Here is a 17,298-nt window from a genome sequence, read left to right as displayed (position 1 = left end):
TACCATGGACTACATGGGCGGGTGGGGGGGAGGCATTCAACAGGAGAGAACCCAGGATGGCGAAAGTAAAACGACAGTGTCTGTGTCGCTGGGTCTATGCTTGGCTGGACTGTTCTGTCGCAAGGGGCGCTGGTAGCGGACCCAAATGGAAGACATAGACACTGAAGTACTAGGAAATGAACTAAGATTATCAAGAATGCAAGGAAGTTGGGAAGAAACGACGCTGGACATGCACACAGGCTCTGGACGAGACGAAGACACTGGGCCTGGGCTAGGACTAAGACTAGGAAAGCGGGACCTGGACGAGGAACTTGGAACTAGGAGCCTGGACTAGGACTCCGAGCCAGAGACTGGACAGGGACCCGGAACATGGGTCTTGACTCGGGCTCGGAACACGGATCCAGGCGAGGACTCGGGACAAGGAACAGACTAGACACCAGATTGTACTGGCAATACGAAGCCTTGACTGAGACTGGACAAGATTCTAGGACGTGGCTTGGGCAGGACGAGGCTCTTGGACTCGGCTTGGTTAGGCTCTTGGGTGCAGAGCCGGGACTCCTCCTTGGAGCGCAGAGCCGGGACTCCTCCTTGGAGCGCAGGGCCTGGATCCTTGCTAGGACGCAGGGCTGGGATGCTTTCGCAGGGCTGGGACCCTTGGACGCAGGGCCAGGATGACTGCCGAGGTAACTGTCGGGGATTCAGATGGGGTGCCTCGCCCAACCCGGTGCTGGAGATTCCTCGTCCTGTGCTGGATCGTCCCCATCTGAATCCCCTTGAGTTTCCCCTGAGTTTTGACTAAGGGCTTGGTTCCTTGTTGTGTGGCTCCATAGGTAATATTTATTTGTATTCTGTTTCTCCACTATCGTCGTTTTGCTTCTCTCCCCCACCCCCCGTCTCTCTCTCTCACGCACATACACTTCCTTTGCCACTGTCTTTCTCTTTCGTGACGACATTCTCATTCCGTGAATGTTATTCTCCCTCTCCTTTCCAGTGAACATCACACTCATGCTCTCTATCATCTGCCACGATCTCTTTCTGCTCTATTTTCCACACTGTTTTTCCATTCATAGTGTCTATTACAAACCACTTCATATTTTTTCTCTCCCCCCTTCCCCCCTCTCCCCCCTCCCCCCGACTTTCTGTCTCTGTCTCCAATAGTCTTATGTTTCTCAGTTATAAAACTATAATCTATTATTTTCTGTTAGGTTCTCTTTCCTTCTTACTGCCTGGCACATTTCCACCCTCCGTTGATTTTCCATCACACCCTTTCTCACATGCGTTTTCCATCAAATACTCTCTCTGCCACTCTTTATCGCGTTTTTTATTTGCATCTTCTAGCAAGCCGTCGTGAGTGAGGGAGCGCTGAATTAATTGTGGGCCAGTTCGGCAGCGGAGGCTCTTCCCTCCAGTACAAACTCCTGGCGCAGCACAACATACCGTGACGGCTGAATGGGTTAGTAAGGGAAATGAGAGTCTTAGCATCAATACTTCCTTTACAGACTGCAATTTCCGAAACTCGCAATTTCCTTTTTGCGCATCATCTTATTAAATCAAAGACTCCTCTACAGCCCCGTTCACTAGAAGCGAACAGCGGATAGGACCGAGATCTTCAGACTAAATGGAGCGTGTCTACTGTCTACTCTTCTTGGCTCTCTTTTGGAATCACAAGTCTGTGAGGGCGAGTGGTAAGAGTATACTGAATTCTCCCCCTAGACAATCCGTTAATTCTATTCCCATTGCAGTTGTCTAATATTCACTGATCGGTCTGCCCTGCCGGGAGCGGTTAATCTGGCGGACACGACTTTTCCTTTGGATAAAGATAGAAGGACGGATGCACCGTGTCAGAATGAAACACAAACAGGAATTGATGGAAACGCTTCGCAGATGGCAGTATCTGTGGAAGCAAGAACAAAGCGTTGCCCCGGCACACGGAGCCTGTTTCTCTCTCCACAGATACTACTTGATAGCTGAATGTTAACAGCATTTTCTGTTTTATTTCCGAGTTGCAGCTTTTTTTAAAATTTCCACACAGAAGACTGGAAACCTAATACTACTAAACCCAAAACAGGATTTAGATTTCTTTAAGTGCTGCTTTGATCTAACACTTGCAGTGTTCTGGACTGCAAGCTCAGGAAAGTAACAGAATAAACTTACTGGGCTAACAAGCAGTATTCTAGACCATTGACACAGTGGCATAGGTTCAGCATTTGGGGAATATTCAAGTAATTAATGCCTAGATGGAGCACTGTGGTTATGTGGAGAGATTGAGTAGGCTGGGGTTGTTTTCTCTGAAGTGGGGGAGGTTGGTGGGTGAAATATTGGAGGTATATACATAAGATTATGAGAGAGTTAGAAAGGACAGTAAAAAAAAAATTGGTGGTTGTATCTATGTAAAGAGAGCATAGGTTTAAGGAGAGAGCATTTTTTTTAGGGGACCCAAGGTGATACCCCCCCCCCCTCCCACAGAGGGTGGTCAGAATCTGGAATGTGCTGCTGAGGAGGTGTTGGAGGGAGATACCCTTATGGCATTTATAAAACAGGTAGAAAAGTACCTGGATTGTACAGGCTTAAAAAGCTACATGTCTAATGTTAGTGAATATGCTGAGTAGAACCAGGCAGAACAGACATTGCAAGCTGAAGGTTCTGTTCCTGGGCTGTACAGCTCTAAAATGCTGATTCTATTTGTGAGAAAACAGTAAGCACCAAAGTACCTAATCATTGGAAAACCCAACAGCTTCACTTTTTCCCTGAAGTAAATTAAATCTGTCACCCCTACCCAGTCTGGTCTATGTCGACTTCAGACCAGCTATGTGCCTCTGCAATTTACAGACGGGTAGGGGTTGACACTAAATACCAGCAATGTCAGTGATCCATGCCCCTATAAATTAATCTTTACTTTTAAATAATGTGACCAGATAATTATTTTTGGTTGTTGTTTGTGGGGTGGAAATGGATCCCCAGGGTTTTTAAGTATGTCACCCAGATTGCAGGATGGATGCTGGGAAATGCTTTCCAATAGTGGACGGCATGACTGGAATCTTCCCGCAGCTACTATCAGGCAAGAGGTTACAGAATCCTGATGTTCTGCATCATCAGGTTCAAGAAGAGCTACTCCACCTCGACATTCAGTTCCGGAATCAACCGGCACAATCAAATCACTACACTCGGGCCACTTTGATTATTTTACACTAAAATAGACTTTGTTTCCTTTTTTTTGTTCTAATTGTGTTCTTGTAAATATGTTCTTTCTTGTAAAAATGTGTACAAATTATCTTTATGATTTTCCCATAAATGCTACATATAGATGTTATGTGCCTGTAATGATGATGCAAGTAAGTTTTTAATTGCACTTGTGCATAACATGCACTTGTGCAGATGACAATAAACTCAACTTACTTAACGAATCTAGAAAAGCACAGCATAATTACCAGGAAGAGCTAAGTTTCTTTATATAAACATGTTTTACTGGCAAATCGAGGAATTGAAACAAGGAATGGGAAGTGACTGGAATATTAAAAAATTATAACACTGAAGGAGGCAATAAGCCTATTGTGAATGTGCGGTTTAAAAGGGTTTTTGTCTTTAACACCCTTTCAGGTACAGGGTTTTGTACCCTAAAACCTGCTGGCTGAATAGGACTTTCCTATTTCCCCTTGAATAATTTCTTTCAGCCTATGTCCTCTAGTGTCTCGTCCCTCCACTAAGACACGAAAGAGAGTGGTGAGGATCCTGATGAAGAGTCTCAGCCCAAAACATTGACTCGTTATTCCTTTCCATAGGTGCTATTTAATCTGCTAATCTGCGGCATTTTGTGTGTGTCACTCTGGACTCCAGCATCTGCAGAATCTCTTGTGTTTAGGACAGAATCTGTCCTTGAGCCTGGCCAAGAGAAAATGACAAGACAGGAGGAATTTTTAATTATATTGGCTGTGAAGAGAATAAATTGTAGAGCCAGAGGGAAATAGAAGTGTGTTTATGGAATAAATGGGGTTGCTTGCTGGGGAGCCAGAATGATGTCTTCCATGTATTTATAAGTACAAAGTCCACATTTCTCAACATCCTCTCATTAATTGTTCATATCTTTTCTTACTGCACCTCCACAAAAGTATTAGCTTGCAGTTCTCTGGATCAAAAGCACTGGTTCACACCTTTCTGCATTAAATTAACATTAATTCACAATTATTTGGTTTGCATTAACATTTAAACCTTTTCCAATTTACTAAACCATAAAGTGTAAGGGCCATAATGAGGTAGTTTGGGAGATTACTGAGCAGATCAATAGATTCCACCAGTCCATACATTATACTGGGCAGATTAATGGGAATATACGAACAAATCCCTACAAATATTTTGCTGGTTTAATGTCAATATCCCACTGGTTAACCCTATTTCAAGAAGGGCAAACTAAGATCACAATCTAAAAAGGCATTATTTAAAACTTTGAGCACTGACCAGAAAATGAAGTATAGTTTTTGAGGTAATGCTCCCCACCATTGAGCACATCTTTGAGGAGCACTGCTACTTGAGAGCAGCATCGAGACAGCAGCACCATCATCAAGGAACACACCACCCAGCCCTGCTTTCTTGTTGCTGCCACTGGGAAGGAGGTACAGGAGCCTTAGGTCCCCCCAACCAGGTTCAAGAACAGTTATTACCCTTCAACCATCAGGCTCCTGAACCAGTGTGGATAACTCAAGTCTAAACTGATTGCACAACCTACAGACAAATTTTCAAGGTCTCTGCAATTCATGTTCTCTGTATTATTTATTTATTTATTTATTCATTCATTATCTTTGTATTTGCACAGATCGACTTCTTTTGCACATTGGTTGTTTGTCAGTCTTTATGTGTAGTTTTTCATTTATTCTATTGTATTTTTTTTTCTAATAGTACAGCACAGTACAGGCCCTTCGGCCCACAATGTTGTGCCGACCCTCAAACCCTGCCTCCCATAAAACCCCCCACCTTAAATTCCTCCATATACCTGTCTATCAGTCTCTTAAACTTCACTAGTGTATCTGCCTCCACCACTGACTCAGGCAGTGCATTTCATGCACCAACCACTCTCTGAGTGAAAAACCTTCCTCTAATATCCCCCTTGAACTTCCCACCCCTTACCTTAAAGCCATATCCTCTTGTATTGAGCAGTGGTGCCCTGGGGAAGAGGCGCTAGCTATCCACTCTATCTACTCCTCTTATTATCTTGTACACCTCTATCATATCTCCTCTCATCCTCCTTCTCTCCAAAGAATAAAGCCCTAGCTCCCTCAATCTCTGATCATAATGCATACTTTCTAAACCAGGCAGCATCCTGGTAAATCTCCTCCATACCCTTTCCAATGCTTCCACATCCTTCCTACAGTGAGGCGACCAGAACTGGACACAGTACTCCAAGTGTGGCCTAACCAGAGTTTTATAGAGCTGCATCATTACATCGCGACTCTTAAACTCTATCCCTCGACTTATGAAAGCTAACACCCCATAAGCTTTCTTATTTCTCTATTCTACTGTGAATCCCTGCAGGAAAATGGATTGCAGGCTAATATATGGTGACAGATACTTACTTTCATATTTACTTTGAACTTTAATAAGTAAGACACTGTGACTTCTGAACCAAGGATGGAGACTGTGGAATAGGCAACTCTACAACAGAAAACTCAATTAGTCAGCTATGAAACAAGGAGCCTATCACTTCGCCCCCACCTCCAACTCACAAAAGAAAGAAAAAGTTCTGATGATTGTAATCTGTAAAATTGTTGCTGTCTGGGTAAACAATTTGTTCTGAGATGATTAATATAAGTTATCTATGCTGAAGTAGTCCAGCGGATGTGCACTGTCAAAGAATTTCACCTAATTAGGGTTTAGAAACCAATCCTGGGCTGTCAGCACAAAATAAATGTTGAGTCTTTCTGTATACAGTGAGCAATTTTTAAATAGTGAGTTCAGTTTCTCATTCCACAGATAATGCCCGACCTGCTGTTGTTCCCGGCTGTCTCTGTTTTTATTTCTGAATTTCCAGAATCTGTGTTTGTTTGGTTTTGCACCCTTTCATTGGACCCCTCCTGTGGAACTTCTGATTTCTTTGTTTCGTGTGCTGCTGACTGGCAGATGTTGTTTTTATCTGTGGCTGCAGAGGCTTGGTTGCATGAGTGGGTGAATTCAGTGAGTTCTCACGATGTTTATTCCCCTGCCTGTCAGAGTATTGAGTGGCGGGTGAAGTGTACACAGAAAGTCAGCCTGACTCTGCTTTCACCAAACATATGTTCACCATGCCCTCCCTAGATCAGGGAGCAATGACCAATTCCAAAATTCACTCAATGTGTAGCAATCCTGCTCTGGATTTGGGTAGGCACAGGTTCCACAGCAATTTCTGATTTCAACATTTATGAGAGATTTGGATGGGGAGGGTATAGAGGTTATGGTCCTGTGTAGATCAATGGGGATAGTTTGGCATGGACTAGATGGGTTGATGGTCTGGGTTTCTGAGCTACAGTGTTCTAAGACTCTATGAACTGGGCACCACACAGCTGTAGATAGATGCACGAATCTAGTTCCATACTACCCTATTGATGGTGCTGTCTTTCTAATGTGACATTAAACTGAGCCCATGTTCGCTCTCTCAAGATGAGGAAGATTTCATGAGGTTATTTCTCAGAAAAGCAGGGGATTTTCCTCATTACTTTCTCCTCACTTGTTAGCCAAAAAAAACCAGATTATATGTTTCTTATCACACATCAACTACTGAGACATCTCTTTATACAAAAGCCTGATTCATTTTTTCATATTGAGAGTGTGCTCGGAGGTGAAATGTGCCTCTGCACCCTCCCACTCAGTCTCTCTCTATTCCTTTCTACCAGGTGTTCGTAGCTTCGGTTTCTCCCTTTTTGGACACATTCTGTACGAACCATCTGCCTTTGCTTCTTGCCAAGCTTTCATGACCATTACCTGAGACTCCCTCATGCCCCACACAGAACTTCCAAAAGCAGATAGGTTGACTTCAGCCACCCAGTGGGTTCATTTGAGCCTCTCACCTTTCCCAAATGGTATTTTTAAAATAAGAATAAATAAGGCTCTTGAACAAACCTCTTGTATGATAAAGCTAAACTCTTGATCTCATAACCTACCTCATCATACTCTTTGTGCTTCATCTGTTTCCCTGCACTGTACTTTCTCTGTAACTGTAACACTATAATTCTGCATTCTATTATTACTTTTCCTTATTACCACCTAGTTATACTGATGAAAGGAATGCTCTAATTGGATTAAAAGATTCAAAGTACATTTTTGTTGAAGTATGTATGCAGTATACAACCCTAATATTCATCTTCCCCACAGACATTCACAAAATGAAGAACCACGCGACCGACCCATTCAAAGAAAAACATCAAACGTCAAACCCCCCCTCCCCCACGTACAAAAAAATCGTACAAATAGCAACAAAAAAAAAGCAAGCAAAAACACAGAATATAAAAACACAAAATCAAAAGATCATGTGAGGCTTTCTCCCAGGGCTGAAATGGCTAACATCAGGGGACATAGTTTTAAGGTGTTTGGAAATAGGTACAAGGGGAATGTCAGAGGTAATTTTTTCACACAGAGAGTGGTGGAAGTGAGGAATACACTGCCAGTGATGGTGATAGAAGCGGATACAATAGGGTCTTTTAAGTGATTCTTAGATAGGTACATGAAACTTAGGAAAATAGAGGGCTCTGCGGTAGGGAAATTACTAGGCAGCTTCTGGAGTAGGTTACGTGGTCGGCTCAACATTGTGGACTGAAGGGCCGTAATGTGCTGTAAATTTCTATGTTCTAAAAGGCATATTTCGGTATAATTCAGCTCAGTGTTCATTATTGCTCCGATTCAAATATCGCCAAAAAGTAGTCACAAAAATGAGCGACCAGAACTAGAACTAGAAACTAGAACTCATTATAAACCTGAATTAGAGTCCAAATTAGAATCCGCATTGATTAAACCCTGATCCAGTACCATCCGCCGACAGCATCGACGGAGAGAGAGATCACTCAAACACAAGGACCTTCCCTTGGGAGAGGCAAGCGAGAAACCACCACATGCAGACACCTTCTCGGTAGCAGCGAGCGGAGAGGCTGTCAGATGGCGCTGAACGCTCGCTCGCCCTTCGCACCTGCCTTGATCATTCCAATCTTCCTCGGTGCTGAGATCAGCAAGAGATGGCGTCAATCGTGGGCTCCTGCCCTCCACGCCACATGCTTCTGCTCACAGCCCCGTGGAACCCTCTCGAAGACAGCAAAGCACCAGATCGCCCAATCGACCTGAAAACCCAGTGCCAGGTAACAGGCTCCAAAAGCAGCAGAAAACTGCATTTGAAATAAAAAGAAGGCGAACAAGAAGTAAAAGGAATTGCTTCGTGCACTGTCTTGAGGATGACGCTTTTCGTAGTGTTGTTCGCTGGCGCCATCTTCTTCCAGCGTACAAATAATGTTTTTGCTGTATCTCGATACATGTGATAATAATAAGCAATTAACAACCAGTTGAGGTGTATTAACTAAATAGCATGTAAAGTGTGTGTAAACTCAGACAGGTTTATAAATGGTATACACAGAATCCTGGAGGATGAACTCAGCAAGTCTGGCAGCAACTATGGAAAAGAGTAAAGAGTTTCTATCTCAGGGTGGGACCCTTCATCAGGACCCCACTGTCTGGTGAAGCAAATCCTGATGAAGGTCCCAGCCTGAAATGTCCACGGATGCTGCCTGACTTGTTGACAACATCATTTTGTGTATGCTGATCTGGATTTCCAGCATCTGCAGGACCTCTTGTGTCTATAAATGGCATGATCATTTGTAAATAGATAATGGGATACTTACTCATTATGGCACAAAAGGAGGTTGTTTTCCCATTAAGTTCTCGCCAGCCATGACAGATCATTCCTCCTCTCCCTATTTCCCTGTAACTTGTTCTCTCTCACAAGCCCATCAACATCCCTTTTGATTCTTTTGGCTCTACCTGCTCTAACAGGCTACAGGCAATCCTACAGGGGCCAATTAGTCTACCAGTACATCTCTGAGAAGCCAGGGAAGTGTTCAGACTCTGTGAATCCTGGCTGGTCACTGGATGTTGAGGTAGCAGCACTACCCATTGCAACATCAATTGTAATGAACATAATAATTCCATCCAAGTGAATGTTTTTCCTTTCCTTCTCTCCTCATAGAACTGAATGTTTCTCAGCCTGCATGGCTGGGTGTTTCAAGCACAGGCCAGCCTGCTCTGGAATGCATGCACAACTCCGCAAATAACACCGAGCTGAAACTAACAATTCTCAAAGGGAATAACAAACTTACTGTTTGCTCTGGTACCACAACTGCAACGGGACAGTTTATCAGCTCAAGTGAACTCCTTCGCTGTCACTTTGAACGGATCCCAAACAAAGTCTCCGTCATGATACTTGGACTGAACTCTTCATTGGTTGATAATTATTACTGCATGGTTGAGAAACTGTATCCTCCACCTTATGAATCCAGCCTTGGAAATGGTACACTCATCTACATCAGAGCAGAAGACATGAAATGTGAGGACATTTTCTTATTAATATTGGTTTCCTTTTGTGTTAATCTGAGTGTTCGTCAGCATGAGGCAAATCAATTGAACCCTTTTAATTTAATATTCCTGGAGTGACTATCAGAGTGCAAGTACAATTAAATTAGATAGAGAATTAAGTTCTTCATTGTTCCAATAGCACTAAATGGCCACTTTATTCGGTATATCTGTACACTTGCTTGTTAATGCAAATATATAATCAGAAAATCATGTGGCTCCAAAACAATGCATAAAAGATGCAGATATGGTCAAGAGGTTCAGTTACTGTTCAGGCCAAACATCAGAATAGGGAAGAAAAGTGATCTAAATTATTTTGACAATGAAATGATTGTTGGTGCTAGATGGGGTGGTTTGAGTATATCAGAATCTGCTGATCTATGATTTTCAAGCACAACGTTCCCTAGAGTTTTCAGTGAAAAACAAAAACAAAAAATCCAGTGAGTGGCAGTCGTTGGGTGAAAATGCCTTGTTAATGAGAGAGGTTGAAGGAGAACAGCTAGACTGATTCAAGCCAACAGGAAGGTGGCAGTAACTTAGATAACCAGGTGTCACCACAGTGGTGTGCAGTAGAGAATTTCTGAAAGCACAACATGTCAGACCTTGAAGTAGGTGGAGTACAGCAACAGAAAATCAGGAGGTACCTAATAATGTGGCCACTGAGTGGATATTCCACAGCCACACCTCCAGGAAATGCCCTCCTGAAGTACAGATGTGGTGCTTATCCCTTCCCCACACCGTCTGTCATTTTGTCTGGAAGGCTTCTGCCAAACTAGATGTTGTTTATGTTTCTGGACACAGATATCAATATCAAGTTGAAGGTGTTTTTTCAGGCCTTTAAAATTTAATTTTGACCATAAGACAAAGGAGGAGAATTTGGCCATTCGGCCCATCAAATCTGCACCACCATTCTGTCATGGTTGATTTGTTACCCCTCTCGGCCACATTCTTCTGCCTTCTCCCCATAACCTTTGACACCTTTACTAATCAAGAACCTATCAATCTCCACTTGAAGGATGCCCAATAACTTGGTCTTCGCAATGAATTCCACAGATTAACCATCCTCTGGCTAAACGATTAATTCAATTGAACTAAATTGATTTCTAACTCTAGATTTTAGCTTCCATTAAAAGAGTGAATTCCAGAATCATTAATAACTTTGTCTTGATAAGTCAATTCGTATTACAGGAAGTTCCTGACAATAACGTTGACTTACTTTGGCTCTCCTCTTGCTCTCCTTCAATTACACTTGATTATCCTGAGTAGTTTTATTTGTAATTCTAAATTTTCCTGTGGAGCTTTGGTCACTTGCAAAAGCGCACTAGTCTTTGAATTAAATTACAACTGCAATGTGCTAACTCTTTGAGATTGTTCGACCAAATGTACATCAGTTGACAAAAGGGACTTGAATTTATAAATTCTAGGCTTCCACTGTTGTGTAATAAGGAAGTAAACACAATTGGAGGCGCAGTATTTTGGATGCCATGGGATAACAGTGAGGAAGGAGATTACTTTGTTAAGATCAAATCACCTTTTGATCTGAAAAAGTTAGGCTTTGTTTTCCCACAAAAGTGAGTTTGCTTCAAGTGTCTTCCCAGGATGGGAGGAAGAAGAGAATGGAGAAGCACAAAATAAGTACCACTCTTTAACTTGCCAATCAAACAAGCTAGTATGATAACTCTTCTTTGCCTAGCATATTTATCCCAAAATCTGGATGTCCATTCTCCAGTGACCATGAACCTCCGTCTATACGAAGCAGTTGCCCCAGAATCCATGATCCATTATGGGCAAGAGTTTGCTATTTATACCATGCACCATCTGGTAAAAGTGTTCTCCAATTTTGTACCCGGGTTCCAATACTGAGGTTATTTCACTTTGCTTTAGATTCTCATACCTGAAGGAAGAGCATTCCCTTTTTGGCTGCAGAATCCCCTAACCCCTTTGGTTAATTCAGTAGGAAACTGTACTCTTTTGAAGACAACTCCGAAGCTTAATAGGGAGTGAGGTTTTGTGGAAGAGTGGTGCAAGAGACAGAATTTCCCTGCCTTGGTTCCATTAAGGTTGACACAACTGAGATGACCAAATCTCCAAAGTGCTTGCAATTCATGATGTTTTATTGTATTTCAGGTTCTCGGTTTCCCTTCTTCCTGATCGTGGGCATTCTAATGCTTCTGCTTCTAATCTGCTTAGTTTCCACCATCATTCTGATAACCAAAGTAAGTGGAAAAGAAAATATTCTGATTGCTTGCTTAAGCAGAGATGAGCCAAGGGTGCTTTATTGACTCTGTGTATACTTCCCTCTGCCTCAGGTTGGCAGCCATTCTCCCCTCTCTCCACCTCCACCAGACAGAAGATATTGAAGTTTGACAACACACAGCACTGGGCTCAAGCACAGTTTCTATCCTGCCATTATAAGACTCTTAAACAAATGTTTTTATGATAAAGATGAACTCTTGATCTCTCGACCTACCTCACCATGGCCCTTGTATACCTTTATTAGGTACTCTAGAGACTGCTGTGCGTGAAAATCACAGATCAGCAGTTTATGAGATACCTCAACCACCCCATGTGGCACCAACCATCATTCCAGGTCTGAAACATTGACTGTTTACTCTTTCCCATAGATGCTGCCTGATCTGCTGAGTTCCTCCAGCATTTTGTGTGTGTTGCCTAAATTACTTAGCATGGCTTTTTATGTTACCTGTGTCAGAAGGTTTGATAATAGTTATCCCGGGGAGTTGGGGTGGGGGGGGGGGAATTAAATTATTTATGGAAATAGACATCTGGAGCTGTCTTGTTTCTACACCAATGAAATTCAACAATTCCTCTTTTCCATTTGGAATTTTGATCCCAACCTTACCCAGCCCTATTTGACAAAGATAGAACATAGAACATAACAGCATAGTGCAAGCGCTTCGATATTGGGCCAACCTTTTAACCTACTCTAAGATCAATCTAACCCCTCCTACATATCTCTCCATTTTTCTATCATTCATGTGCCTATCTAGGAGTTTCTTAACTGCCCCTAATGTATCTCCTCTATCACCACTCCTGACAGGACGTTCTACTCACTCACCACTCTCTGTGTAAAAAACATACCTCTGATATCCCCCTATACTTTCCTCCATTCACATTAAAATTACGCCTTCCTGGTATTAGCCATTTTCGCTCTGGGAAAAAGTATCTGGTTACCCATTCTATCTATGCTGCTTATCATCTTGTACACCTCTATAAAGTCACCTCACATCCTCCTTTGCTCCAAAGAGAAAAGCCCTAACTCACTAACTTATTTTCATAAGACATGCCTCGCAGTTCTTGAACTCAGTCCCCCAACTAATGAAAGCCAGCACACCATACACCTTCTTAACAACCCTATCAACCTGCATGGCAACCTTGAGGGATCTATAGACGTGGAGCCCAAGATCACGCTGTTCCTCCACACTGCCAAGGATCCTGCCTTTTAACCTTATACTGTGTTTTCAAATTCAACTTCCCAAAATGAATCACTTCACACTTTTCCGGGTAGAATCCATCTGCACTGTTGAACTCTGTCCATCTGCTGAGCCAGCAGTTTAGATCAGACTATGCCAAATGATCTTAACATCACAGGCCTTGAAATATGACTGGCTACAGCCACTCTTCCCACACTTACCCACATCTCCGTGGTTCGGGTGCCTGTGAATTATTATTCTCTCTCCACTGAAGGCTGGAAGGATGGCGGGATGGAGGGGAACATTGGCCGTGGAGCTCATAGTCCAAGACCATGCTCACCCATTGACTGAAGTTCAGGAATTCCTCTCCCAGGACATTCCCAAAACTCTCCTGCCCTGCTCATTCCCATCCATCCAAGAGATGACAAAAGAACTGTAAGTCAGGGGGTGGGGGGTAAGGGAAAGTCGAGTCTAAAAGGAGAAAGGGTATCTCTTCCCTCAATCCTGAAGTCTTACTACCTCATGATGATTTAGAACATCAAACAGTACAGCAGTACATGATCCTGTTGGACCCTGAGGTTAATTTAAGCACCACATCTGCGCACAAGTGATCTATATTCCTCTATTCATGCCTGTCAAAATGCCTCTCTTAAATATTGCTACTGGATCTGCAACCGCCACCTCTCCTGACAGCATGTTTCGGGTGCCTACACCATCCTTCCTGTAAAATGACTTGCCATGTAAATCTTCTTCAAATTTTCCCCTTCTCACATTAAAGCTATCCTCTCTATAATTGAACATCTCCAACCTGGGAAAAAGACTCTGACTTTGCTTATACCTCTCATAGTTATAGAAACATAGAAAACATACAACACAATACAGGCCCTTCGGCCCACAAAGCTGTGCCAAACATGTCCCTACCTTAGAACACCTAGGCTTTACCCATAGCCCTCTATTTTCCTAAGCTCCATGTAGCCATCCAGGAGTCTTTTGAAAGACCCTATCGTCTCTGCCTCCACCACCGTCGCTGGCAGCCCATTCCACGCACTCACCACTCTCTGTGTAAAAAAACTTACCCCTGACATCTGCTCAGTACCTACTTCCAAGCACCTTAAGCTGTGCCCTCTCATGCTAGCCATTTCAGCCCTGGGGAAAAGCCTCTGACTATCCACACGATCAATGCCTCTCATTATCTTGTACACCTCTATCAGGTCACCTCTCATTCTCCGTCGCTCCAAGGAGAAAAGGCCGAGTTCATTGAACCTATTCTCATAAGGCATGCTCCCCAATCCAGGCAACATCCTTATAAATCTCCTCTGCACCCTTTCTATAGTTTCCACATCCTTCCTGTAGTGAGTTGACCAGAACTGAGCACAGTACATCAAGTGGGGTCTGACCAGTGTTCTACATAGCTGCAACATTACCTCTTTGCTCTTAAACTCAATCCCACGATTGATGAAGGCCAATGCACTGTATGCCGCCTTAACCACAGAGTCTAGTAACATAATATTCACATTGGTGTTTCAATATCCTTCGTTGTGGGGTTTCATGCATCTATCTTCTCCAACGCCCTATTTCCTTTGCCCCATCAGTAAGATCTTTCCCTCATCTGAAGATGCAGCTTTAATGAAAATCATTGTTTTTCTTGAACTGGTTGCTGGGTGTGTCACAATACTAATTTTGTTAAATGTGTCTTTCTTCTTCCTGCAGAAAAAAGTGAAGAAGACCAACGTGAACCCTGTGTACGAGCAGATGGCACCCACCAGAGGGAGGTAAGCACAGTAGAACGGACACCAAAACCACTAATCCTTCATACATCTTCTGAATTAAAAAATATGATAAGCAGGTAAATACATGGCAGTAATTACATTTCACAAAAGATTATTATGTTAAGGTATGGGCTAAATCCCAACTCAAAGATAAAAAGATTAGCTTTATTTGTCGCATGTACCGTACATTGCAACATCAAAGCATACAGTGAAATGCATTGCTTACCTCTACAACCAACACAGTCCGAGGGTGTGGTGGGGGCAGCCCACAAGTGTCATCTTGCTTCAAGCACCAACGTAGTATGGTCGCGACTTACTAACCCCAAACGCTAATGTGGGAGGAATGTGGAGCAGCTGGCGGAACCCCACACAGTCACAGAGAACATGCAGGCGGCAATCGCTGGCGCTCTAAAGGGCTATGCTAATTGCTGTGCTACTGTGCCGCGCTTACTAAAGAGAATAAGGCAAGAAATTGAAAATAAGATGAAAATAATTTTCAACTGTATTATTTTTGTTTGGTGTTCAGAAAATAAAATGGTGGTGCAGGCTGATGGAGAAGCGGTACGACACAACCTACATGTACACAGCTAACAATTCTGGGAAGCACACAACTACAGTTCCACGATGAATTTGATTGCAAATCCTACCTGTGATTCGGTACCTGTTGGAATTGATTGGAGGATTGTGAGATCCAGCTCTTCACCATATGATGATCTTCAGGAGTGATGCTGTGCACAGTGTAAAATACAGCTCACGCAAGTTACCAAACTGCCACGACAGAGGGCTGCCACCACCGTACGGGATACAAATGGGATTTTGTTTGAGTTGGGAGGTGGGTGTAGGGTAATAACTTTGATGTATCACCGGCTGTCTGTTCAGCGTGACTATGCTTCATGCTCTGGTTATGCAAAATTAAAGGTCGTCCCCTGAGTTTGTTCGGGGACACCTTCATGATGATGCTGCCTGATCTGCAAGTGTTGGCAGTTTTTTCCTGTTTCTATTTGTAATTAAAAAGTATTGTATGTTAAACTCAAAGTTCTCTTTTTTCTTTTAAAAAAATACACTTAGTGGCCACTTTATTAGGTACAGTTGAAGTCAGAAGTCTACATATACCTTAGCGAAATACATTTAAACTCAGCTTTTCACAATTCCTGGCATTTAATCTTAGAAAACATTCCCTGTCTTAGGTCAGTTAGGATCACAACTTTATTTTAAGAATGTGAAATGTCAGAATAATAGTAGAGAGAATGATTTATTTCAGCTTTTATTTCTTTCATCACATTCCCAGTGAGTTAGAAGTTTACATACACTTTGTTAGTATTTGGTAGCATCGCCTTTAATTTGTTTAACTTGGGTCAAACGTTTTGGATAGCCTTCCACAAGCTTCTCACAGTAAGTTGCTGGAATTTTGTTCCATTCCTCCAGACAGCACTGGTGTAACTGAGTCACGTTTGTAGGCCTCCTTGCTCGCACACGCTTTTTCTGTTCTGCCCACAAATTTTCTATCGGATTGAGGTCAGGGCTTTGTGATGGCCACTCCAATACCCTGACTTTGTTGTCCTTAAGCAATTTTGCCACAACTTTGGAGGTATGCTTGGGATCATTGTCAGTTTCGAAGACCCATTTGTGACTGAGATTTAACTTCCTGGCTGATGTCTTGAGATGTTGCTTCAATATATTCACATAATTTTCCTTCCTCATGATGCCATCTATTTTGTGAAGTGCACCAGTCCCTCCTGCAGCAAAGCAGCCCCACAACATGATGCTGCCACCCCCATGCTTCACGGATGGGATGGTGTTCTTCGGCTTGCAAGCCTCACCCTTTTTCCCTCCAGACATAACGATGGTCATTATGGCCAAACAGTTCAATTTTTGTTTCATCAGACCAGAGAACATTTCTCCAAAAAGTAAGATCTTTGTCCCCATGTGCATCTGCAAACTGTAGCCTGGCTTTTTTATGGCGGTTTTGGAGCAGTGGCTTCTTCCTTGCTGAGCAGCCTTTCAGATTATTTTGATATAGGACTCGTTTTACTGTGGATATAGATACTTGTCTACCTGTTTCCTCCAGCATCTTCACAAGGTCCTTTGCTGTTGTTCTGGGATTGATTTGTACTTTTCGCGCCAAGGTATTTTCATATCTAGGACACAGAATGCGTCTCCTTCCTGAGCGGTATGATGGTTGCGTGGTCCCATGGTGTTTATACTTTCGTACTATTTTTTGTACAGATGAACGTGGTACCTTCAGGCGTTTGGAAATTGCTCCCAAGTATGAACCAGACTTGTGGAGGTCCACAATATTTTTTCTGAGGTCTTGGCTGATTTCTTTTGTTTGTAAACTTCTGACCCACTGGAACTGTGATATAGTCAATTAAAAGTGAAATAATCTGTAAACAATTGTTAGAAAAATTACTTGTGTCATGCACAAAGTAGATGTCCTCAACGTCTTGCCAAAACTATAGTTTGCTAATATGAAATCTGTGGAGTGGTTAAACAATGAGCTTTAATGACTTCAACCTAAGTGTATG

At 42.7% G+C, this 17,298-nt stretch overlaps 1 protein-coding gene across 2 annotated transcripts; it reads left to right on the top strand.

The window, feature by feature from the left end:
• Positions 1-1,492: 1,492 nt before the first annotated feature.
• On the top strand, positions 1,493-15,773 carry LOC140199880 (cytotoxic T-lymphocyte protein 4-like). 2 transcript variants are annotated; one of them, XM_072262388.1, is made up of 5 exons: positions 1,505-1,685; positions 9,191-9,547; positions 11,701-11,789; positions 14,715-14,776; positions 15,300-15,773. In XM_072262388.1, the coding sequence occupies exons 1-5, from the start codon at positions 1,619-1,621 to the stop codon at positions 15,304-15,306; spliced, it is 582 nt and encodes a 193-aa protein (XP_072118489.1). In that variant the 5' UTR covers positions 1,505-1,618; the 3' UTR covers positions 15,307-15,773. The 2 variants fall into 2 exon arrangements, with proteins under 2 accessions (XP_072118490.1, XP_072118489.1); XM_072262389.1 differs by lacking the exon at positions 15,300-15,773 and having other exon boundaries at positions 1,493-1,685; positions 14,715-14,780.
• The last annotated feature ends 1,525 nt before the right edge of the window (positions 15,774-17,298 follow it).

Source organism: Mobula birostris, chromosome 6 (assembly GCF_030028105.1).
Source record: "Mobula birostris isolate sMobBir1 chromosome 6, sMobBir1.hap1, whole genome shotgun sequence".
Classification (NCBI taxonomy): Eukaryota; Metazoa; Chordata; class Chondrichthyes; order Myliobatiformes; family Myliobatidae; genus Mobula; species Mobula birostris.
Note: the sequence above shows the minus strand (reverse complement) of the source record. Positions and strands in the feature narration are given on the sequence as shown.